General features: G+C 45.4%; 1 protein-coding gene across 2 annotated transcripts in view; it reads left to right on the forward strand.

Moving 5' to 3' along the window:
* The first annotated feature begins 2,017 nt into the window (after positions 1 to 2,017).
* The window catches only part of USP12 (ubiquitin specific peptidase 12), a 104,741-nt gene continuing 81,541 nt past the window's right edge, over positions 2,018 to 25,217 (forward strand). For both annotated transcript variants that reach the window (XM_078444862.2, XM_078444904.2), the window contains exon 1: positions 2,018 to 2,447. In XM_078444862.2, the coding sequence (XP_078300988.1) occupies positions 2,400 to 2,447 (48 nt within the window). In that variant the 5' untranslated portion in view covers positions 2,018 to 2,399. The remainder of the gene's footprint in view (positions 2,448 to 25,217) is intronic.

Genomic DNA, 25,217 nt, shown 5'->3' on the forward strand with positions numbered 1-25,217 from the left:
AGGAAGGCCCCAAACAAGTCAGTTATACACATACTCATGCTTCTCTAGGTACAACGGTCTTTGTAAAAACTGTTCCAAACCCAGACGACTCCTTCTAAGCTCTGGGTACAATAGTGTGGTGTTTCAGTCAAATCTTATCTTAACTGAATCGCATGTGGTAAGAAATACCCCAGGGCAGTGCCTAGCACATAGAAGAATCTCTTTTTATATCAGTGCTTCTCCAGTCGACCTGAGGCTAAGGCATCGTGAAGTTCTGCTATTAGGATCTATGACATCCCTCATGAATTTAGACTTCTATCACATCACCTAGACCCAACTCTCGACAATTCTATCAGGAATCCATCTTTAAAAAGGCCAGTTCTCACGTAACATGATGTGTAAAGCTGGTGGCCTTTGTTCCTGTGACGTTTTAGGATTCATGGACGAAGAAGCGTATTGGTGGGCTCAAATTCTGCCACATTAAACCTGTTTCCTGGAACAGAACAGGAATTGAGGAGGACAGGAGTTATATACAGGCATTTATCCACAGAGACAAGGCGGGGTCTGGGAGCCTGGTGACACCGGTAGGCCCTGGGGGTCTAAGCAGAACAGAACACAAAGAATTCGGGTGGGTGATTCTTCCGAGTCTAGGCAGGGAGGCAGGGAGACAAGCACCGCAAACCTGAGTGTGCGGTGGGGTAAAGTAAGGTCCTCGCCACTGGCTTGGGTTTCAGGGCAAAGAGGGAGGGCCCCGGCTTCCGTGGAAGTAGGTGCCTAGAGAACCAGGCCAGCTACTATGGGGACTTCGCTATATTCTATTCGCAATTTTTGCTCCCCAGGCAAGCTTATAAAGGAAATCACTATGGAAACAGCATTCATGTACCAGAAATCTGTTTTGCACCCAGATTTTGTTTGCTGTGTTTTGAATGCTTTGAACCATTAGATAAGGCATATCTGATTTTTGAGCTTCATCTGAATTCAGGCCCTCGGCCACACTGAAATGGGGGAACCCCGAAAAGCACCCCATCACGGCAGCTCACCCATCGGGAAATGTTGCAACCTTTCTAACATAATAAAGTCACTCTACTAGCTTGAACTACTTTCTTAAGTAGGAAGAAATAAAGCTGAGCTGCCTGACACGAGGAACAGGATGCGCGGAGTATTTTCTCAAAGTACAAAAGAGGAGCTGTACCCTCAGCTGCCACGGCTCAAGTAGCTCTCACACGACATTTTTCTCACTTGCGAGACTTGTCTATGGTAACGTCATCATCACGGCTGGGTTGAGATCTTCCCTGCTTTGGAACTCAACTTTCAGAACAAATATATTTAGGTACTGTATTTATAAACATACTCTAAATTTATGGCCAGCAGGGGAGGCGGGAAGGCAGCTTGGCTCCCTTTCCTCATTATTTATTTCTTGATTCACGGAGCGAAATCTACAGTTTCATTTTTATCTTACTAATTTGTCTTTCGCGAAGTCACGGTGTTCTGACCCAACATATGTCAAAGAAACAGACCACCTTACATTTTGTTAAGTGCCTGGGACGTAGGGATGCTTATCGGGTTATTTTAACCGTACAGAAGCAGGTTTCCTCCCACGCCACCCAGAATTATCCAGATCATCAGCTCCGTTTTCTGTTTGGGCAGTGGGGGCCGGCTGTCCTCTCGCTCTCGGCAGAGGTGGCGGGTCAGTCCCTTCCGGGACTTACTCAGGCCGCCGCCGCCCAAGCAGCGGCGGGCGGGCGCTCCCCGCGCGCCGCTCTCGCCGCCCGAGCTCCGCTGGCGCGCGGGCTCTAGGACCGCGCGGGACGCGGGCGGCAGGCGGGGTCCGGCCGTGCGCGGGGTGGGGCCGCGCCGGAGTTCCCCGGCTCGCGCGCCCCGGAGCCGAAGAGGCGTGCGCGGCGGGGTGGGCGGGGCCGCGCGGGGCGGTCGGAGCGCGCGGCGGGAGGGCGGGGCCGCGCGCGGCGGTCGGAGCGCGCGGCGGGAGGGCGGGGCCGCGCGGAGCGGTCGGACTGCGCGGCGGGAGGGCGGGGCCCAGCGGGAGGGCGGGGCGCGCCGCTGGGCCGCGCAGCTGCCGGGCTGGCCGGGCATTAGGGCCGCGGCGGAGCAGGCTCCCCAGCGCGCAGGGCGGGGTGTACGGCGGGCGGCTTCGCGGGCAGGCGCGGGCCCCGAGGCAGCGGCTGCGCCCTGCGCCGGGGAGGAGCCGGGGGCGGGCGGGCGGGGACTGGGGCCCGAGGCGGGGAGTGCCGGAGCGCCGGCGGCGACGACGGCAGCGGCGGCAGAGCAGGCTCGGTGCGTGGGTCCTCGGCGGCTGGGGGTCCGCCCGCGGGCTGCGGTGCGAGCGGGCGGCCCGGCTCCTCTCCTCCCCCGCCCGCCGCCGCCGCCGCCGCTGTGATTGGGTGGAAGATGGCGTTGGGCGGATGGAAATCCTAATGACAGTCTCCAAATTCGCCTCCATCTGTACCATGGTAGGTGCGGCGGGAGGGCGGCGGGGGCGGCCCGGGACCCCCGCGGGCGGGCGGGCGGGCGGGCGGCCGGCCGGCCGGCCGCGGCCCTTGTCTCCCGCCCCTCGCCCGGGCGGCCCGCGGGGCCTAGCGCGGGGGCCGGGGGCCCGCGGCCCGGGCGGGGGCGGTTGGACGGCGGCGGGCGGGGAGCGCGGGGGCTCAGCTGCCCCCCGGGAAGCGGGGAGGCGCCCGGCGAGCCGGGGCGGCGCGAGGGTGGCCGGCGCGGGGGCGACCGTGCCGGACGTGGCGGGGCGCGGGCACCGGTCGTCAGCGCCCCCGGGCTCAACTGCTCAAGTCTTCCCGCGGCGCCGGGGCGGAGCGGCGAGGCGCACCCCGGGCTGTGGGCGCGCGGCCCCCGGCCGGGGTCGGAGGTGGAAGGACGCCTCTCCGTTTCCGTCGGGCGGCGCGCGGAGCGGGGAGGTGGCCCCGGGCGGGGGTGGGGGGGTCCGCGGGGCGGGAAGGCAGGGTCTCATTCCTGCCGGGAGAGGACGGAAGTCAAGTGCAGATTTCCTCCCCGCGCCTCTGGCGAGGCCGAGGCCCCTACCCGGTGCTTCAGGGGAAGGGGGTGTGTGTGAAGGTGGAAACTTTAAATAAGTGCTGTTGAAAATTTTCCTATTTTCTGCCCTTGCTGAGCAACGAGCTCTCCGTTTTCTAGCCATGTGTCCAGGTGGCAGTCTCGTCTTTGCGAATCCACGTTAATCTTGAAAACAGCTTAAGCTCTCCCGTCGATTGTTTACTTTAATAACACCAGACACATCTGTGTGTGGCTGGAAGTATTTCTGTACGGGCTCGTTGTTCGGGTTTCGTTGGGGGCTTTGAAATAGACTTTAAGGGACAAGTGCTAATGCCTGTTGCAAAGTCCCGAATGCATTAAAGCAAAACGTGGGGGCGTTTGAATCTTGTTTTTGTGATTGGCCGGAAGGGCCACAGTTTTCCACGCGATGGGGCAAATTCGTTCCATTAGCTGCACATGAGCCACCATCTAGGGATCATAATTGGGAGCCCTCACGGAAAGAAAGTTAACTCTTTGCAACGTGGGCCTAGTGATTGTGTTATTAAAGACTCCTGAAATCTTTCCTTCTGTTTTGTGTCTTGCGGGCCCTTTTTGTGCACCTGATCGCATACAGGAGCTCCCCAAGCAAGCTTCGGCTTAAGAGTAGTACATTGTATATGCCTTTCTTTAAGGAGCGGCGAATCAGATTGGAAAGAGGCTTCAGAAGCAGAATCTATACTGCGCGCTGGGAAACAGCACAAAAAATGGCTGAAGTCAGGTGGGATTAAAATCGCACAGCATTAAATCATTGAAGAGTGAACCGTTGAAGAATCCATTTCCCCAAATGGATGTTTGTTCTTTCTCATAAATACACAGTTTAGGAAAGCAGTGATGTTAAAGGGACTAGATTAAAACGATTCCCCAGGATCTTTTGGATTCATTATTGTTAGGTGTGCCAATTATCTTGTTTCAGAAGGAATGTGATAATTAAGTCTTTGAAAGTGATAATCTTGCCAGATTGCTGAGCTATACAGATTGTCTGGTCATAGTTCACTGTCAGAGTCTCTTGCTTCAGGAGCGATGTGTTTCCTTTTTACTGACCATTTGTTCACTCAAGTATATCAGATACATGCTTAGCGCCTGCTAAGTGCCAAGACTGGCTTGAGTGCTGGGGGGGAACAGTCGTGATCAGGGCGGTCCCTGCTTTTCATAGTGTATATATTCTAGTTGAGGGACACAAACAATATTCAGGTTAACATAACAATAAATATATATGCTTTAATTAGATTAGGAGAATGAGGAAGAGGTTTGCCAAGTCAAACACTAAGTCATGCCATCTGACCCGAAGAATGTTAGACTCTTAAGCTCTTTCTAGGGCTTTCACTCAAGTGCATTTAAACATGTATTTGTGCGTCTTACTGGTGAATAGGGAAATATCAGTGCCTGGTCAAATAAGATTGTTCCAAAAACTAGTGTTAGAATTGGATGTGTCTGTCTTCATATTTGAATAAATGCTGATGCACTCCCAAAATAACTCTAAATATCTCAAAGTAATCTGTAATCTTTAAAAAAAATTTTTTTTTCTTAATGTTTATTTGTTTTTGAGAGAGAGAGAGAGAGAGAGAGAGAGAGACAGAGCATGAGCAGGGGAGGGGCAGACCGAGAGGGAGACACAGAATCCGAAGCAGGCTCCAGACTCCATGCTGTCAGCAGAGAGCCCGACGTGGGGCTCGAACTCACGAACTGTGAAACCGTGACCCGAGCCAAAATCGGACGCTCAGATGACTGAGCCGCTCAAGCACCCCACAGTAATCTGTAATCTCTTGAGGGAAGACTGCAACCCATCTTCTGAGAGTTACAAAATTGACAGTCAAGAAAAGCAAAGATATTTACCTTTATGCCTTTGTAGGTGCTGTTTTGCTAAGCTTTGAACACTCTCCTTTCACCTCTTGTCTGGTGAGGGCATACCTGTCTCTCAAGCTGGTAGCCTTATCCTAATCTAATCCTGCCCCTGTCCCTCCTCACCCTCTCTCCCCCTCGTATAATTTCACAGAATTTTTGTAATCTCAGTGGCATTAATCCTACTGTACTGAAAATTTTTCTGTTGTCTCTTTATTAGACTGTGAAGGCCTTGCAGGGAAGGACTCTCATTTATTTCTGCAGTTTGGTGTAGGGCTAACTTTTGCATACAATAGAACAGCTTCCCAGAGCCCTGCATTTCTCCTACCCATGTCTGGCGGAAGTGAGTTTGGTTGGCATGGATGAGGTTGGGGGTGTGTATGGAGTGTTAGACGGAAGACGAGTTGGACCGAAGGAGAATATGCTTACTACTCAGAGAATCAGCATCTTTGGCGATATTTATGATGAGTTGGAATTTTGTTCTAGAAAATAAAGTTTACCTAATTTTTTCATTTGTCGACGTAAGGTCTCTGGGCAAATTGGCAATACCTTCCTTGGGTTAAGTAGCTGTTAAAAACAAATCTTTTCGATATGTCTTACCCTGGATCACCATCGTTCTGCTAACATGTGAAAATCAGTTTTTCTTAAGTTAGTGTTATAGCCTGGCTTAAATGAGTGATTACGTTTAGATTGCAGTGAATAATAAATTTGCAAACATATCTCTAGAAATACCAAATGTTATTATTTGTCCTTGAAATAATATATTTTCAGGAGTGCCTGGCTGGCTCAGTTGGGGAAGCCTTTGGCTCTTGATTGCAGCTCAGGTCGTGGTCTCACGGTGCGTGGGTTCAAATCCCACTCTGGGTTCTGTGCCGACAGTGGGGAGCCTGCTTGGGTGGGATTCTCTCTCTCCCTCTCTCTTGCCTCTTCCCCCTTCCCCGTTTGCATGTGTGTGCTCTCTCTCTCTCTGTCTTTTTCTCAGACTTCAAAAAAAAAAAAAATAGTATACGTTTATTTTTTCGGCTTCAGATTTCACAGAGTAGCTACCTAATAGCGTGTATGTGATAATTGTGAAATGATGGGAAAAGTGACTGGATACATGTAAAGGGTTGAAAATTGAGGTGGAAGTTGGTAGAGCAGTTTTGGGTGGCCTAGGACAGGACTAGGAAGTTATAGTATGGGTCCTGGCCGTTACACGGAGGCAGGTGCTCTTAGCACAGTAGTGGGGACTCTCTCATACATATTAGCGTCAGCTGACCATTATTGTTTCCTGTTTGGGTTGTAGAAGTCAAGGCTGGGAAGCGATTGTTGGGGAGGGGCACTGGATAAAGGAGAAGTTGTTGCCGGTAGATGGGGGTGGGGGGTGGGGGGGTGACGCCGGCCTGGCTGCTTGCTCACTCCCAGTCACGGGTCAGGGAGTAGGGAGAGCCCTTACAGTGTGGTGTCCATGAGGCCAAGGCCACAGGTTAGCTCTTGTTGGCTCTGACAGGTTTACTTCTTAAAAGCCAGTCCCTAGGACGGCACCCGACGCATGGTAACCTTTAAACTACTTCTTGAAAGAAAGTCACGGGCGAGGCTGGCTATTTGTCTTTTCTTATGGTTTGGAGTCTCATCGAGGTCACTCAGTAAGACTTAAGATGTAGGGACGGTCAGTGCAGTTTATCATCACTCCAGAAGGAAAGGAAAGGAAGGAAAACTTCTCACACCCTGTGACATGTTGATTGCTGCCCCTCGCCCCCCCCCCCCCCCGTGTGTGTGTGTGTGTGTGTGTGTGTGTGTGTGTGTGTCAGAGAGAGAGTGTCTTCATGTACTCACAGTATTGTATTAAATAATAAAATTCTTTGTTTTTTCTCAGGAAATAGGGTGGATGTAAATCTTTTATTAAAATAATTTTTACTAATATTTTATTAGTATACAATAGTGTTTCTATGGAACACTCAAAGTGGGTTGCCGTTGTTTTACTAATTTTTGCTGTTTTTATTGTAACTTAATTTTGGAGAGAAAAATTTCAAAAATAAGGAGGTTTTTTTTTTATCATGTAAATGGTTAAATACTGATAAAGAACGCTTGAGCATGTGTTTGAGGAGGCTTAGTGGAGAAAACGTTTAGAATAAGTATTATAAAAGTTTTATTTAAGCCTGCTAGTCTTCTGATTTTGGCTAAGATATATTTTCGTTATTAAAAATTATTCATTCTCCTTACAGAAGATTTGGAAAATATTCTGTAAAAAAGAGTTTGAAAACTCTTAAGCAAAAAGAAAATAACTTCCTTTACCTGCCAGAGCATATTTTGTCATTTTTAAAAGAACTTAATGGAGCTCACACCCTAGATAAAATTTTACATTTCAGTTTTCCCCATGACTGATTGTCTTGCCAGGTTTTACGTTTGTACAGTGGCAGGGGAAGCACGGAGAGTTTAATATTTAAAATGATAATATGGCGAGATTGTTAACTCAGTAAGGTATGGTGATAGGCCACTAGGTTGTTGACCGGTTATTTATTGATCATTAGAGGATAAAGTTATATAGTCAGTAGAAATAGAATTTTATAAGCGATGGTGGGTTTATTCTAATCTTGGGTACTTATTATCACAAGCAGAGGTAAGACCATTGGGATTTGGAACTTCTAATATGCTTTAAAAGTGTAGTTTTAAATACCGCATTCGAGTGTGTGGAATGTGTATAAAGACTGTCTTTTGTATCATGTAGTTTTGCTTACCTTCGTCCTCTGGCTAATCTTTTTATACTGGATCTCAGAGCAGGTTAATGATTTACCCTACCGTGACCCATGTGGTCAGTTTCAGCCAGACTGGATCACAGCGTGGCTTCTTGTCCTACTCGCTTCCAGGCCTTTGACGGGGCGCCCAGAGATGAAGTGCACCTCCATTGTGTTACGTGCACGTGTCTTTCTTCCTGGCTTTGAAGTCCTGTTTCTTCTAGCTCTCCTGAAACTTTTAGTCTCAGGAAAGATTATTTAAGATTATTATTTGTTTACTTAGTAGCATTAATTCCTTTCCAGAAACCTTCGTTTTTCAGCTTTAGGTAGTCTAATCTACAGGCTAAATCAGATTTTCTTTTAGTAGCTTGATTCCAGAAATTTAATCTAGTGTTTTGTTGTGTATCCTAAAGTATGGCGTATTAAAACAGTTGGACCAGAAGGTAAATTCTAGTCCACATTTTTTTTTTTTTTTTTTTTTTGAGAGAGACAGAACGTGAGCGGGGGAGGGGCAGAGAGAGAGAGGGAGACCCAGGATCCGAGGCAGGTTCCAGGCTCCGAGCTGTCCCAGCGGGGCTCAAACTCAGGAACTGTGAGATCACAACCTGAGCCAAAGTCGGGCGCTTAACTGACTGAGCCACCCAGGCGCCCCTCTCGTCCACATTTTGACATTTAGATCTGTATATATGGGAAAGTCTCTCTTAAAAGTTCCAGTTGAATTTTCTCATTTGTAAAATAAGGGGATTAGACTAGACACTTTAATAAATATTTCTCATGTTTCCTTTTTGATCTAAAACTCAATACTCTGATCTTTGAGAGTTTATAAATTATTGATGCTATCGTTTTGGAAGCTTTAATCGTATTTTATGTACTAATTTTTTCTTTTTACTTTTTGACTACCTTCCTCCCCCCACACCTTCCACTGCAACCTACCAGTCTGTTCTCTTTATGTCTGTGAGGTGTATGAGGTGGGGTTTTTTTTGTTTTTGTTTTTTTGTTTTTAAGATTCCACATATGAGAGTTCATACGGTATTTGTCTTTCTTTGTCTGACTTAACATAATGCCCTCGGATCGATCCATGGTGTAACATGTGGCAAGATTTCATTCTTTTTTATGGCCGAGTAATATTCCACCGTATGCATATACCATAATTTCTTTTATTCATGCATCCATCAGTGGATACTTAGGTTCCTTCTATGTCTTGGCCCTTGTAAATAGGGCTGCCTGTATCTTTTTGAGTCAGTGCTTTCCTTTTCTTCAGATAAATACCCAGAAGTGGAATTGCAGGGTCATGGGGTAGTTCTGTTTTTAATTTTTTTGAGGAACTTCCATTCTGCTTGCCATAGTGTAGTGGTCGTACCATTTTATGTTCCACATCCGCAGTGCACAAAGGTTTCCTTTTCTTCATGTTCTCACCAACACTTACTTCTTGTGTTTTCGATACATTCTAACAGGTATGAGGTTTTGTATCTCGTCATGGTTTTGATTTGCATTTCTTTGAGGATTAAGGATGAGCATCTTTTCATAGACCTGTTGGCCATCTATATGTCTTTTGAAAAAAGTCTGTTCAGATCTTCTGCCCATTTTAAAAATCAGATTTTTTTTTTTTTTTTTTTTGCTATTGAATGAGCAATAATAATAATCTATGAATGAGTTCTTTCTATATATATCTTGGATATTAGTCCCTTATCAGATGCATGATTTGCAAATACTTCTCCCATTTAGTAGGTTGCTTCTAATCCTGTTTTAGATAATATAAGGAGCGTGGAATTAGATACAGTTAAATATGAGTTATGCCTAGGTTCCCAGTTTTGTTCATGGAAAGTGACAGTCCAAAGTAAATGCATGTTTCTTCCTTGAAGAGCATGTAGTAGAAGTTAGTGATATTGCCATTTTATTCATTAGCAGGCTATTCTATGTAACTGTTTACTCAGGTTTGAAGTTTTCTTCTTTTCTGATATCATTCAAAAGAATTTTGAATTATTGCCCTTGATGGAGGTTCCACATTTGTTTACTTCATTGTGTGACCTTGGAGAAGTTACTTCTGCATGCGATGGTTTCCTTATCTGTATAATAGGGATAAAATGAGCCCGGGTGGCTCAGTAGTTTGAGCGTCCAACTCTTGACCTGGCCCGGCTCTTGATCTTGGCCCACGTCATGATCCCAGGGTCATGGGATGGAGCCCCGCCTTGGGCTCCATGCTGACTGTGAAACCTGATTGGGACTCTCTCTTCCTCTGTTCCTCTCCTGCTCTCCCTTGCTCGCTCTCTCTCAAATTAAAAAAAAAAAAAAAGAAGAAGACAAAATTCTATCTGGCTCATGGTAATCACTTATGTAATGGCGGTGGAGGTTCTTGTTATTCTACCCTTCTAAAGTGATTTGCTCCCCTGGGCATGGAAAGGATCCTGGGGCACTACTGATTAATGTTCGTGGCCTCAACAAATGTTAGTAAGCAGAATTGAAATTTCTTTTATGCAGTGCGGTTCCTGAAGTTCATTTTCATCACAAGAAATAGCTTAGTGGTAGTATATTACACTGTGAAAGCACAGATTTATGTTGAGGTGGATCAGAGTCTGATATTACAAACCAAGAATGTAGATTGTCGTTCTCTGTTTTGAATAGTTCGTAGAAAGATTTTATTCCTTTTGTCTGGGAATAAAAACGGTCTAATTTGTGACATTCTCAACCATGTTTTAGAAGTTTAGGTAAGTTGGGAATACCACCTTTCGATGAGAAATCTTACCTTATTCTTTATACTAGAGGGAAGAAGCACACCAACTCTTTGCCACTGTGAGAACGGGCTGTGTGCATTAAAGTCAGCTTCAGGCCTTATTTCCTTTCATACCTTCCTATTGTTTATGCCTCTTTCCGCTCCTGGAACCACGTCTCTTGCTGGCCTGCAGTGTAGTTACCCAGCCTACTTTCGTATCTTATCTAAAACTTCTCTCCCCGCCTCACGGCTGGAACAGGATTATTTAATATGTGTAAAGTACTTTAAGGATTGTAAGAGAAAGGTAAATGCTAGACCTTGTGAAGAGTTACGTATGGGTTGCTGGACTGAAAACTTGAAACCGGACACACGGTGTTGTTGAAAATCCCTAAAACTAAAGTTTGATCGTTTAAAGCCCCACGCTTAGGCTTTGTGTTAAAGAGGGAGGTGAGGGGAGACCATTTAAGTATACTTTGCTTTGGAAAAAGCAAAGTTATTAAGTCTTTGCTTTCGCAGACGCGCTCCATCCAGAAGAACGTTGTGATGACGTCAAGTACGAGATATTTAACAGAGGACCTGATTGCAGCTCTTCATGATTTCATGATCCTAGATGTTCTCTGGCTTAGGCTTTTCTGTCGCTTCTCTGTGAGAAAGACCATTAGCTGTTTTTTAAAAAATGGTGTAGTGGCTACAGAGTGTAGACGTTTGCCGGTAATCCCGTTTGTAGTAATCCACATGTCTAAGGCTGCGTGCCAGTAAAAATTTATGTCCAACTTAAACCGAGAAGTGATGTTTATTTCAGTGATGGCTCACAGATGTTCTTCTCGAAATGCTTTAGGTGCGGGAACCATCCATGCATTTCAGGCTTGTGAATGCTGGTTTAAATCACAGCATCTTTTAGCCGAGTTAGAGTACCGTTGCCTTTGATTTTCTTTTGGTGTTTTAGTGACCCAGTAAGTCTTCTGCCTGATGGTAAGTGTTCTCCATGGGAGGATGGGGACTATTCGGGGGAATAACGGGCACTGTTATTAAGCTGATAGTGACGTGCTTTTTTTGTTTGTTCTTTGGGTTTTTTGGGGGTGTGTGTAGAGAGTGCCTTTTCTTCAGTAAGTACTTTCAGGAAGTCTGAATGGAGAACTACACGATTATCAGGGTGTGTGTGGGTACTGAGAATACAGAGATGACCATGATAAGCCCTGGCCTCACAGAGCTTCCCCTGGAGTGTGTCCTGACTGTTTTATAGATGTGCTGAGAAAGTAATCCTCGTGGCCACTGGGCAGCCAGGAGCCATCCGGATTGACCAGAGATCCTTGACCAGTCACATCCCGGTGAGAACAGCCTTCTCTGTATATTTTTGTGGGCTCTACGGTTACTGTTGTCTGTGTATACCACGATGAGAAAAAGGTTGGGAAGGAGGGGAGACACAAAAGACGAGTGTAAGGAGATGGTTTTTGCATAAGTAATGATACACACACGTGAAAGAGAAAGTGGTCCACTCTGGGAGAGAGAAGAGGAATTCAGGGGAAAAGCTTCACAGAAGAGATTTGAATTTTGTGAAATGAAGTCATGTATTGCATGGGCAAGAAAGGGGGGATTCCAGATGCAAGCGAAGGTATGCAGTCATGGGACAGATGATGTGCTGCTTTTAGAATCTGTAGCTGGTTTGCACAGAAGGAGTCCTTGGAGGCTGGAGAGGAGGAAGGGGCAGACCACGAAATACCAAGAGAGTTTACCAACAACTATTGCCTCTCTTTAGGTATCATTAAAATGTGTATTTAGCCCGAGAAAATGTAAGTTCAGAGGAAAGTTGTAGGGATCATGAAACAATGGAATTGATAAAAATGTGTCAGTATATTTAATTACATTGATTATTAAAAGTTCCTTTTTTGGGGCGCCCGGGTGGCTCAGTCGGTTGAGTGTCCGACTTCGGCTCAGGTCACGATCTCACGGTCTGTGAGTTCGAGCCCCGCGTCGGGCTCTGGGCTGATGGCCCAGAGCCTGGAGCCTGCTTCCGATTCTGTGTCTCCCTCTCTCTCTGCTCCTCCTCCGTTCATGCTCTATGTCTCAAAAATAAATAAACGTTAAAAAAAAATTAAAAAAAAAATAAAAGTTCCTTTTTTTTTTTTTTTTTTTAAAGATGACAGTAACAAGATGGGGTAGAAAAGTATTCAGTGGGTAGTTAACCCCCCCCCCCCCCGGGCCCACAAGCCCCAGTATTAGAAAATTTAAAGTTATGTATGCATATTGAAACTCAAGGATAGATAAATACGAGTCCACACAAGAAACAAATTTTCTTGCTTCCAAACCAGCAGAAATGTAAACCATCACTCAAACTCTGAGGGCAGGAAGATGGGAAAAACAAGAAGGGGGGAAAAAGTGATAAACAGAAGACAAAAATGAAGTGGAATAAGCCCTACTGCATTCATTACATTAAATCTAAATAGATTACATTTTTCTGTATTATGGTGAAGGGACTATGAAATTGGATAAAAGCCAAAATATTGCTAAACAAGAAACCTGCCTAAAACAAAGACGACATATCTAACAATGCAACACTGCTGCCATACCTAAGAAAACCAAACCTATGTATAGACTGGTCTTTGAGATATTTCAGGATCATTTCAAAGTTATTTAGGGCTTTTTTGTTGTTGTTAGCTTCATACTTTCTCTGGCTGTCGTCTTGAAGATCCACTTGGGGTTAGGAAGGCTCAGGTAATAGTAACCCCGTTTTCACAGGTTGGAGACCTAGGCTTCAGGTCGCCACCACAGCAACTAGGGATGGGGTCCAGAGTTCTCGACTTCCAAGCCTGTGATGATGTCCACAAGCCAGTATGTTGAAGCTTTCATGGTTGGGACAAAATTGTTTCTCCTTCTTTTTTAAACAAGAATTTGGGAATTTTTGTCTCTAACTTCTAAGCTGTGTGTGTGTGTGTGTGTGTGTAGGTTTGAGTCCCGCTTCATTAATTATTGGTACTTGGATTTCAGCTGCGAAATGGAATAGTAATTCCCATTAGACCCCATGAGTGGATGCATGTGAAATGAGATGATTCATGTGGAAGGCCTTTGTGCTGTGAAGCTAAAATCATTACATGACCATTATTGATAGGACTTCTTGTCCTCATAAGGAGAGGACGCGAGTGCCGTGAACTGTGCGAGTTAAGACGGGGCTCACAAGTTCGCTTTGACAGTGTAGTCATGTCCAAGTTTGCAAGTGAGTATTTTACGGATCCTGGTCTTAGGATGCGCAAGTGATTGATGAAGCAGAGTTTTAGGTTATTTATTTATTTGTTTTTTAGTCTAATGGCTCGTAAATTTATGGTTAAGAGAGGGTTTTGTTTTTTGTTTGATAAGGTATTTGTGGGTTTGGCTCTCTTACTAACATACAATTGTTTACTGAATTGTGCTGTGAGGGAGCAGTTAACTTCTTTTTTTTTTTTTTTTTTTTACGTTGATTTATTTTTGAGAGGGAGAGCAAGTGGGGGTGGGGCAGAGCGAAAGGGGATCCGAAGCGGGCTCCACCCTGACAGTAGCGAACCTGATGCCGGGCTTGAACTCCGGAACTGTGAGATCATGACCTTAGCTGAAGTCGGACGCTCAACCTACTGAGCCACCCAGGCATCCTGAGAGCAATTAACTTCTGATGTCAGCAAATTTCCTGTAATTCCCATCTAGTAGCATTTTTTTAAAGGTCTAAAATTATGGAAAGTAAATTTTGTTAATTTCTACAGTATTGGTCTGTGTGGGTCTTTCAGGGATCCTTGACGAGAGAACTTTGTAATTGTTTCAAATTACGATCATACCAGGAGCCCATCTGGGCACATATAAAGTAAACAGTGCAGGAGGTTCTAGGGGCAAGGAGGGAATAAAATAAAAGCCTTCTGTTCTTTGGAATGGAAAATATGTTTGTGATACGAGATTCTGTAGACAAAAACAATTATTCTGATTTGTATGTGATTATCTCAGTTCAGAAAATTAGGCATAACTTTGAAGAAGCTACTGTCTTTTTTTCTAGAATATTGTTCCACAACAATGTTTGTTTTTGTTTTGTTTTTTTGCCGATGTTGGAAAGATTCCCTGGTATTTAATTTGCTTTATGAAGATACATGCAGGATGATTACGGTGGTACCTTGGGGATAGCAATTGGCAATTTGAAATTTGCATGAGGAAAATGTTTTGAAATAGTAGGGGAAGAAGGGTGTTCTTGTTTCTGGAAAACAAGATACTGTATATATATATGTATATTTTTTTTAAGTTTATTTATTTTGAGAGAGAGAGTGGGGGAGGGACAGAGGGAGTGAGAGAGAGAGAAAGAAAGAAAGAGAATCGCAAGCAGGCCCCGCACTGTAAACGCAGGACCCGATGTGAGGCTTGAACTCATGAATTGTGGATGGAGACCTGGGCCGAAATCAATAACCGATGCTTAACTGACTGAGCCACCCAGGTTCTCCAAGGTATAATATTTAGAATGTTTGCACCTTACAGCCTTGAATGATGGTTCGTCTAGGAACTGGTGAGGAATAGAAATGGAGCGTTTGTCATTCATTATGTGATGGACTTAAGGGTGTAACCCTGATGATGTTCTCAGACTGATAGTAGTCAGGGTTATTTATTTAAAGGTGAACAAAAGTTGGAACAATTTTGAAATGTCAAAGGCTCAAACTAAATAGATATAATTGATCAAAACCCAGAAATACTGTGCCTTGATTCTGCTAGGTAAATTTATTATTCTTATTGTCATTATTTGCATATACTTCCTGAAAAGACACCTTTTTTTTTTTTAACCAGTTTCTTTTGTTTATTAGTTAGTTTCATTTGACTTGCTACATTGTTTAGATTTGAGGAGGTTTACCCTCTCCCAGACTGGGAACCCAGTTCAACAAAGACCTGACATGTTCCCATGCTTGGTGAAGTCTATGCCTTGACTTTTGTCAACTTGACAAAGAGAAAGTTGGAGGAAGAAGCAGTCTTGACTTCTGATGTGGTTCCCCCCCCCCCCCCCCCCCCATGAAAATCAAGCCTTAACCCTGTAACCACACTTGGATACTGGCAACCTTCTTGTGTGACAACACACTAGATGGCCTTTTTTTTTTTAAGTTTTTTTTAATGTTTGTTTATTTTTGACACAGTGATACAGAGCATGAACGGGGGAGGGTCAGAGAGAGGGAGACACAGGATCGGAAGCGGGCTCCAGGCTCTGAGCTGTCGGCACAGAGCCCGATGCGGGGCTCGGACCCACGGAGTGCGAGATCGTGACCTGAGCCGAAGTCGGACGCTTAATCGACCGAGCCACCCAAGCGCCCCTAGATGGCCCTTTTTAAACTAACAAGTGAAATCTGCCACCTGTTTTGTGCTCTCTGTACTTTTGTTGTTTTTGTCCCTAAAAGACTGAGTGGCCGCCTGTCACTGGCCCTCTCAGCACTCTGCAGTCCTGCTGTGCCTGCCGCCTGCCTGGTTGCTGTAATTCTCTCCTTGTCTTTCACCTTTCACTTCCGGAGCGGGGTCGGGGTCGCAGTAACTAGACCATTTCAGCCCTGACAGCCTGGCTTTGTTGTGATGTTCTTGCCATTTTCTGTTAATGGTGATGAATTAGATCATCTTAGCCGACTTTGGACAGTTGAATGTGACTTCAGTAATTTTCAGCTTTCCTGAGGAGCTTCGATAGAGATTTCTAACATTTATCGAGTGGCTGGCTCCTTTGTGATATTTTGCTGGGTTGGGTATCTCACAACTGGAGATCTTACAGATAAAGGTGGAAAAAGTTAGGATTTAGGTAAATTTATACATGATAAATCTAGAATGGATTATTCGAGAAAGGGTATTTATTTGGGTGACGTTTTTGGTTGACATCAGAGTTCACAAGGCTCTCTTTAAGTGTTACTTTGTACTGTAACAGGGAGACGGCTGGTTTGGATAGGTGTGGCCCAGTTGAGAAGTGAAATTTAATGATGGAACATTTGTAAAACCACCAGAATTATATGCCTGGTAGGAGCGGTTGGTAAATGTTGCCTTATTTTCCTTCTGTCATTTCTGCAAACAATCTATATTTATTACTGACTCTGAAACATGATGATGTGGTCACTTAAAAAAATTTTTTTTAACATTTATTTATTTTTGAGAGACAGAGGCAGAGCATGAGCAGGGGAGGGGGAGAGAGAGACACACACACAGAATCTGAAGCAGGCTCTGGGCTTGCTCCAAGCTCGCTCTGTTTGTTAGCACAGAGCCCGACTCGGGGCTCGAACCCACGAACTGCGAGGCCATGACCGGAGCTGAAGTCGGACGATCAACCGACTGAGCCATCCAGGCGCCCCGCCCCTTACCCATTTAGCCCATCCCCCTTCCCACAATCCCTCCAGTAACCCACGTTTTCATTTTCTTAAACCCCATTTGTATTAGGTCTTTTTTTTTTTTTTTAATGTTTATTTATTTTGAGAGAGAGCAGGGGAGGGGCAGAGAGACAGGGGGAGAGAGAATCCCAAGCAGGCTCTGTGCCATCAGCACTGAGCCCAGTGTGGGACTTGATCTCGGGAGTGTGGACATCATGACCTGAGTCTATATGAAGAGTCGGTGGCTAACTGACTGAGCCACCCAGGCACCCCCCCCCCCCCGTTTGTATTAGTTTCTTAAAACCGCCCAAACTCGAGTGGCTTCAAAGAACAAAAGGGTATTGTCTCCAGGTTGTAGAGGCCAGAGGTCCAGAATGCCGGAGTGAGCCGTGAGTTGGGTCTTTGGAGGGCTGCGGGAGAGCCCTCTCCGCCCTTCCCAAAGCTGTTGGTGCTTGTTGGCGGTCTTTGGCCTATAGATGCATCCCCCAGGCCTCTGCCTCATCTTTGCTTGGCGTTTTCCCCCTGCGCCCCTGTCTCACATGGCCATCCCTCTTGTCTGTCTGTCACGTTTCCCCTTTCGCAGAGACACCAGTCGTACTGGGTTAGGGCCCACTCTAATGACCAGTCTAATGACCTCTCACTGGATTATCCAAATAGGGTCACATTGTGAGGTCCTGAGGGTCAGGACTACAGATACCTTTGTGGGGGGGGAGGGGGGTCCCGTTCACCCCCTAACAGCAGTGGGGCCGTCGGAATCCGTGAGTGTTCACCAAGTCGGGGGATGTGGAATGTAGGGCTCTTTCCCTTTCAGCCCTTGTCCTCAAAGGACTTGCAGTCTGGTTGGGAGACCAGACTCCCACGTGGCAAGGTGAAGGTGCCGCAGACTGGACGCTTACCCGGAAGGGAAGGCAGGCTGGCCGCTCGAGCCGGAGGAGGCTCTTGGGAGTGGCGGACAAGGAGCTTGGGGGGATTTGAGAGGTAGCTCCAAGGAAAATGAGGGCGGGGAGAGGGTTTGGGGGAGGGAGCGAGAACGGATGAATGAGTGAAGACAGCTGGCAAATAAGAGTAGTGATTAGAATTACGTAAGTGGTTGAATGTTTCAGCAGTTTTGTCCTCAGATTAGTTAAATTGAGTCCGTTGTGTTGGTTTAGGCAAAAAACCTCGTGAAGGTTGTCTGGTACTTTTATTTTTTTTTTTATTTTTTTTAAATTTTTTTTCAACGTTTTTTATTTATTTTTGGGACAGAGAGAGACATAGCATGAACGGGGGAGGGGCGGAGAGAGAGGGAGACACAGAATCGGAAATAGGCTCCAGGCTCCGAGCCATCAGCCCAGAGCCTGACGCGGGGCTCGAACTCACAGACCGCAAGATCGTGGCCTGGCTGAAGTCGGACGCTTAACCGACTGCGCCACCCAGGCGCCCCTGTCTGGTACTTTTAAAAAAGACATTCGTATGTGGTTAATAATCACATTTGTAGCGTACAGTTCTCCTCTGGGCTACAGTGAGTTAGTGAAAAGAAGTACGTTCGACCCAGCGGGTAAAGGAAGGTGGGAGACCTCATACAAAGGACACCCACCCCTTGTCTCCCCAGTAGCGAGTGACAGAGAAAGACAGTTTGAGAACCTTCCGTCCTTTTCAGCTGTGGCACTCTTACTGTTCTTTAGCCTAGTGTATGTAAGACTTGAGCAAAAAAAGGATCAGAGGGACTCGTTCCGCAGAAAATGTATTTTAAAAAAGTCAGCAGAACCTGGTTACGGTGGGTCAGTCATTAGTAAAAATAGTTTATGCGGAATATATTTTTATGGCAAATACCTGCTGTGAAGAAGCCTCACCAAGATCATTACATTTTAGACCACTTTATTATTACTTTATCTTTTCAGCAACTGTAAAATCTGTGAAATGGGCCAATAGTGGTATCCTGTTTCACAAATGAGAAAATGGACAGATAGCTTACTTCAGACTACAGTTGTGTAGTCTGTGATTTAAGGTTAGAATTCTGCCTGAGATCTCTCTAAATTCCATCTGGTGCTTTTGCCACTGGACTACTGGTAATATAAATGTAGAGCACCCCCCCCCCCCCACCCAATACTACCACAGTAGCATTTACTGCCCACTCCGCCCCTCATCCCCCAGTTTCTTAATACCCTCAATCCAGTCATTGTTGAAATTGCCTGATTATCTCAAATGGTTTTACATAGCTCGGTCCATTCGTTGCATTTGGATGTTCTGTCTCTTTTTTGGGGGGGGAGGGGGAGAGGGATGGAGGGAACAGAAGGGGGAGTGGAGGGGGAAGGGAGATAGGGAGGGAGGGGGAGAGAATCTTAAGCAGGCTTCATGCTCAGTATGAGTCCTATGCGAGTCTCAGTGTTCTCGATATTGAGAACTGTGAGATCGGGACCTGTGCCGAAATCGCGATAGATGCTTAACGGACTGAGCCACCCAGGTGCCCCTGGATGTTTTATCTCTTAAATACGGATCCCTCAGCCTTTTTGTAAATAACAGTGTACCAGTTGAAGAAATTCAAGTGTCCCGTAGCTTCTCTCGTATTCTGCATTTTGTTGATTGCATCCTTTTGGTGGTGGTTAGGATTTCCTCCATCCCGTGTATTTCTGTACACTGGTACATCCGGAGGCTTGATCCGGAGTCGTCGTCGTCGTCGTCTTGTTTGTTTTGGCAGGGCTGGAACAAGTGAGTAGGTGGGTGGTGGTGAGAGAACATGTCAGAGGTGATGTGTACTTGCGTTTCCGTCACATTGGGAGGTCCGTGTGTCTTCTCGTGCAAGGGAGGTTGACGTGCGTTCAGGTGTTGTCAGCGGGACTCCTGTTCTGCAGCTCCCCAGCCGCTTTTCACCTAACGATTTTAGCAACTGTTGCAATAATTGCCTGGATCCAGCATTTCATCAGGGGTTAAGAATAGAGTTTTAACTGCCTTTGTAAGTTTTTTTATTTGAAAGAAATACAGAAAATGCTTAGAGAGGACGTAGACCTATTTTCTGTATCATGTTTAAGGCTGTGTAGATGTGAATTTCTTGCATGTGCAGCATATTTTCATAATTGCACTCCAAAGCAAGTATTTAGTCAGGGTAAGCTTTAAAACAAAGTTTAAATTTTTTCATACGTAAACATAGTTTTGTGATATTACAGATGGATAAATACATGGGATCCTAATACAATTCTTGCATCTGAATGAAGACTCAATTGTGATTGTACAGTAATGCTAGACAAAGTCGTTTCTCTTCTTTTCCCCTTTTTAATATGTTCTGTTTTGAAGTCGTGCACTTACTTTTGTTGTTATTAAAGCAACTTCAAATTTTAAGCATATGATTAAGAAAAGTAGATGAAATAGGACGCCTGGGTGGCTCAGTCAGTTAAGCGTCCGACTTGGGCTCAGGTCATGATCTCGAGGTTCGCGAGTTCGAGGCCCGCATCGGGCTCTGTGCTGACAGCTCGGAGCCTTCGGATTCTGTGCCTCCCTCTCTCTCTGCCCCTTCCCTGCTCTTGCTCTGTCTCTCGATCTCCTTCAAAAATACATAGACATTAAAAATTGAAAAAAAAAGAAAACTAGATGAACTAACCAGGGTCAGTCACTTTAATTTTCAAATTTAGGCTATTAGAGTGCATTGATTTCTGTTTGTAATGTTTAAAATGAACCAGAAATTTGTGTCTCCATAACATACTACCACCAATTTAGTGGCCAAAAGCAACGTAAACTTTTATTATTCTGCAGTTCTTGAGACCGGAAGTTTGAAATGGGTCTCCCTGGGCTAACAAGGTGTCAGTAGAGCTGTGTTCCCTTCCGGAAGCTCCAGGGGTGAGACTCTTCCCTTGCCTTTTCCTGTTTCTGGAGGCTGCTGTCATTCCTGGGCTGGTGGCCCCTCCGTTTTACAGAGCCAGTGAAGGCTGGTCAGTCTTTATCCCACCACACCACTCTCAGCCTGCCTCACATTTACAAGGACCCTTGTGATTGCATGGGACTCATGTGATAATCTCCTATCCCAAGGTCAGTTGATTAGCAACCTGAAGGCCCCCCCCCCCCCATGTTGAAAATGGTAGAGGTGATGGAGGCGGGGCCTTTGGGAGGTGACTAGGCCGCAGGGGTGGAACCCTCATGAATGGAAGGACTGTCCTTAGAGGAGACCCCGAGAGCTGTCTGTCCGCGTCTCTGTCGGGTGAGGATCCACCAGAGGTTAGCGGTGCGCAGTTTGGGAGGGGGCTGTGGGTGGGACCAGCTGTGTTGGCCTCCCGATCCGGGGACTTCCGGCCTCAGAAGCGTGAGAAATAGATGTGTGTTGTTTCAGCCTCCTGGTCCGGGGGGTCTGTTAACAGCAGCCTGGGCTGACGAGGACACCTACCTGAAGATGCCTGCTTTAATATGCTTGAATCCAGTTACCAAGGTCTTACAAATTTTTTCCCGGCTCATGTCTTTTTTCCCCTGTATTCCCTTTTACTTTTTTCTGTTGCATAATGTGAATGTTTTCTAATGTAGCCTTTTAGTTTCATTATTGATTTTTTTTTTTTTTTGTGGGTGCGTGTACTTTTAGTGGTTGCTTTAGGTTTTGCCATACACATCGTAAATTTTCAGAATCGGCTTCACCTTTATTCTAGCTTAATTCCAGTGGAATAGAGGAATTACTCCCTCGTGGGCCCATTTCCTTTCTCCCCTTTCCTGGCATGATTTGTCTGCATAGTACATCTGTTAATGTCATAAACTCATCAAGCACACGGTTATAATTAGTACTTTACAATTTCTGATCCCTAGCCCTGTCGTCCCTTACAGCTTTGCTCCTACTCCCCTCTTATGTGCTGTTATTGGTACATATATCACGTGTGTATTTATATGCAGTATATTCTAGTCCCAGCAATATTTTATATACATTTTTTATATAATTGCTTTTAAAATCAGTTGAGAGATGAAAGGAAGAAAAAAAGTGTTTATTTTGCCTTTCGTAGTGAAATAATTACCATTACGGGTCCTCCTTTTCCTTTTCTTTTTTTTCCTTTTTGGTTTGTGTGGGCTTGAATTACCGTCTGAGTTCACTCGCTTTCAGCCTGAACAATCTCCTTTAGTACTTCTCGTAAGATGTGGCCACTAGCAAAACATTGTCAATTTTTTTTTTCCCTTTTCTGTCTGAGAAGGTATTTCACAGTTAGTTTGAGAGCTTTGCCGGATTTAGTGTTCTTGGTTGATGGTTTTTTCCTTTGAGCACCTGAATGCGTTACCTCACTGCCTTCTTGTTGCCATTGTGTCTGCTGAGAAGTCAGCTGTTAATCTTACTGACATTCCATGGTGATGACGTCTCTTTCTCTCGCGCTTTCCAGATCTTCTCCTTGACTTTGCCTTTCAGTGCCTGTGGTCTCTTGCTGTTTATGACTTGCATCTTCTTACATTCTGGTTTATGTAAAACGCCTCTGCCTTCCAGTTGGAAGTATTGCTGCTTTATATTTGCGTTTCCGTTATAGTATATCCGTGTTGTCAGTCAGAATGATTAGATTAATTCAGAATGGTTTTGCCTCAGTTGAGAATATATTATCATCCTCGTTTACAAACATTGTCACAGAAGGCATTTATAAGGACATTCAGTGCCAACTGAAACGAAGTAAAACTATGAATATTGTTGTGCTTGTTTCACTGCATATCTACTCGACACATTTCCATACGAGCCCTTTAAAAAGGCAGTGGATGTGAGGGTGACTGGCCACATGGAATTTATTAGAGGGGGTGTATTAGTTTCGTGGGGCTTTGTAACAAGTACCACAGACAGTGCTTAGAACAAGAAAAATGTATTGTCTGATAGCTTTGGAGGCCAGAAGTTAGATTGGGTGTCAGCAGGGCTGTGGCCCCTCGGAAGGTGCTAGAGAAGCATCTGTTACAGACCTCTCCGGGCTTCTGCCAGCTTCTGGTGCAACTTAGCTTACGCATGGCTGTCTTCCTTGTGGCTCTTCAGATTGTTTTCCTTCTGTGTGTGTCTGTGTCTAAATGCCCCCTTTTTGTAAGGACACCAGTCCTATTGGATTAGAGATTACCTCGGTGACCTCATTTCAACTTGATTATCTCTGTAAAGACCCTATTTCTAAATTAAGTCACCCTGAGCTCCTGGGAGGTCAGACTTTTTCACACATTTTTGGGGAACGCGTTCCACCCCTAACAGATGAGTTAAAAGGAGTGTTGCCATCTAAAGTCCTTTTAGAAACAAGGTAGGAACTTAAGGAACTGTACTTTTTTAAGGGGAATAGCAATTGATTAGTTTAAGTATGTTTTAAACTAACTAGTTTAAGTACCTCTAGCTTCACTTACAAGCCAGCACTGGAGCTTTACCTCGGTGGGGCTTATACTTAAACTTTGCATTAACCTGATAATGGCTGACATCAGGAAGTGGTTAACCAGTTGCTTGATTTTCTTTTTTTTCCCCTCTTTGTAATTGCTCGATCCCGACCCTGCCGCCCCCTTTAACAGCTGTGCAATATTTTCATTAATTACATGGATACTTAATAAGAACTTTTGTTGTTTTGGGGCACCTGGGCGACTCAATTCGTCTAGCATCTGACTATTGATTTCAGCTCGGGTCATGATCCAGGGTCATGGGATCGAGCCCCACGTTGGGCTCTGCACCGAGTGTGGAGTCTGTTAAGATTCTCATTCTCCCTTTCTCCCTCCCCTGCCCGTCACCCTACCCCCCCCCCCTCCCCGCAACACACTCTCTCTCTCTGAAAAAATTTTATTGTTTTGCTGATTATGAAAAGAATATATGTGAACAGGAATGTGTAAAGAAGAAACTAAAAGTCACCTATGACCCATTAATTAATTAGTAGTAATTGATAGCGTGTTTTTGTCTGTTCTCTAGGTCTTTTTCATGCCTAGCAAATATAATTTTTAAAACAATTTGTTTTTAATTTTTTTTTTTTTAATGTTTATTTATGTTTGAGAGAGACAGAGAATGTGAGCAGGTTAGGGGCAGTGAGAGAGGGAGGCACAGAATCTGAAGCAGGCTCCAGGGCTCCGAGCTGTCAGCACAGAGTCCGACGCGGGGCTCGAACTCACGAGCTGTGAGATCATGACCTGAGCTGAAGTCGGACACTCAACCGACTGAGCCACCCAGGCGCCCCTAAAACACAATTTGTATGGTTACGTATCCTTTTAACGGCCCGTGGGTAATTGGATTAATTATTAATGCTAGTGCTCTCAAATTAGACACTTCTAAATTTATGGCTTCTATCTTTTCCTCTTCTGTAACCTCTTGGAGCCCAAGACATATTTATTTTCATTGTTTCTTATTTTCTTTTCTGACAACAAGAATTTGGTGCCAAGTAGGCTTGGGAGTTAACAGGGGATCTTGGGACAGCTAGCCCTTCGTGGTAACAGGTACTTCGGGGTGGGGGGGGACTAAATCTGGAATCACGATATTCACAGCGATGAGCAGATTCGAAATGACCTCCTGCAACATAGTAATTTAGATTGTAGCGAAGGTGGGAGCTAGTTTACATTGTTATTAATTTGCCCTTCATTCTGAAAAGCTACCAAACTGGCATAACAAAGGTTGGGAAAAAATGGTTATGCGGGAAGCCTTCAACTAACAGATTGGTGTCCGAAGATTCTCTTTAAACGTCAGGTGGTCGGAGCTCACTGTTCATTTCCCTGTGGAAGCAGTAGGTGCAGTTCCTCAGCCAAGTGGACAAGGAGTGTTCGACACTGACCATTACTGCCGTTTACAACATTATGGTACAGGCTTCTTGCACAGGGGCTGCTGTTGCCACGGGGAGAGGAGCACAGCTTAGAATTTCACGTCTTTTGCTGCCTGTCCTTTTTCAAGAAGGAACCTCGTAGGGAAATATCTTCCACTTTCATAGTGATTGGAGGAGAGCCCGACACTTGGGGAGGAAGGGAAGTAGGTGTAATGAGGGGGGGGGGGCGGTGTCGACGTTTGACACCCCTGTTTTCAGGCTTTCCCTCTACTGCTTTTAGTTACAGCCAGGGGCAAATGACCTTAAACTCTTGAGTTCATCTGTAAAATGGGCCAAAAATAATAGGTGTGACAGTTCGTTACCTTACCTTCAGCTTGACGTTTTTCTAAGCCCCCTACCCATACTAACACAGTTCCCACAACAGCTCTGAGGTTGCTACTGTCGCTGCCTTTTATGGATGAGAAAACTGAGGCGCAAAAAAGCTTATGGAATTTCCCCAGTGTCATATGGTAATGAAGCTGTGGAGCTGGGAATCCTGTCCCTGGAGTCTGGATCCAGAGTCTCTGTAGTGAGTAGTGATCATACTCAACTTCCTGTCCCAAAGTACGGCTTCCCGGGTTATTGGGAGGAGTAAGTAAATAGCGTATATCAGGTGTCCCATTCAGTGAATGTTCGTTCCCTTCTTCGACTCTTTTCGGTGTCCGCCGGGAACCCTGTATCTTCCTGACGGGCTCTACTTGTGATCGCAAATTACGAATTGCCTATAGTAGCCAAAGCAGGGTTTCATAACGTAGTTCCTCTCTTGACTTGTCTACGCGTTACCTTCTCCTTGCAGGTGAAAATCCATCCCCGCTCACAGTTTCGGGCAGTTCCCGGGTGAGTGGAAACGGGAAAGGAAGACACGGGGAAAAGT

This window comes from Panthera onca, chromosome A1 (assembly GCF_046562875.1).
Source record: "Panthera onca isolate mPanOnc1 chromosome A1, mPanOnc1 haplotype 2, whole genome shotgun sequence".
NCBI classification, from domain to species: Eukaryota; Metazoa; Chordata; class Mammalia; order Carnivora; family Felidae; genus Panthera; species Panthera onca.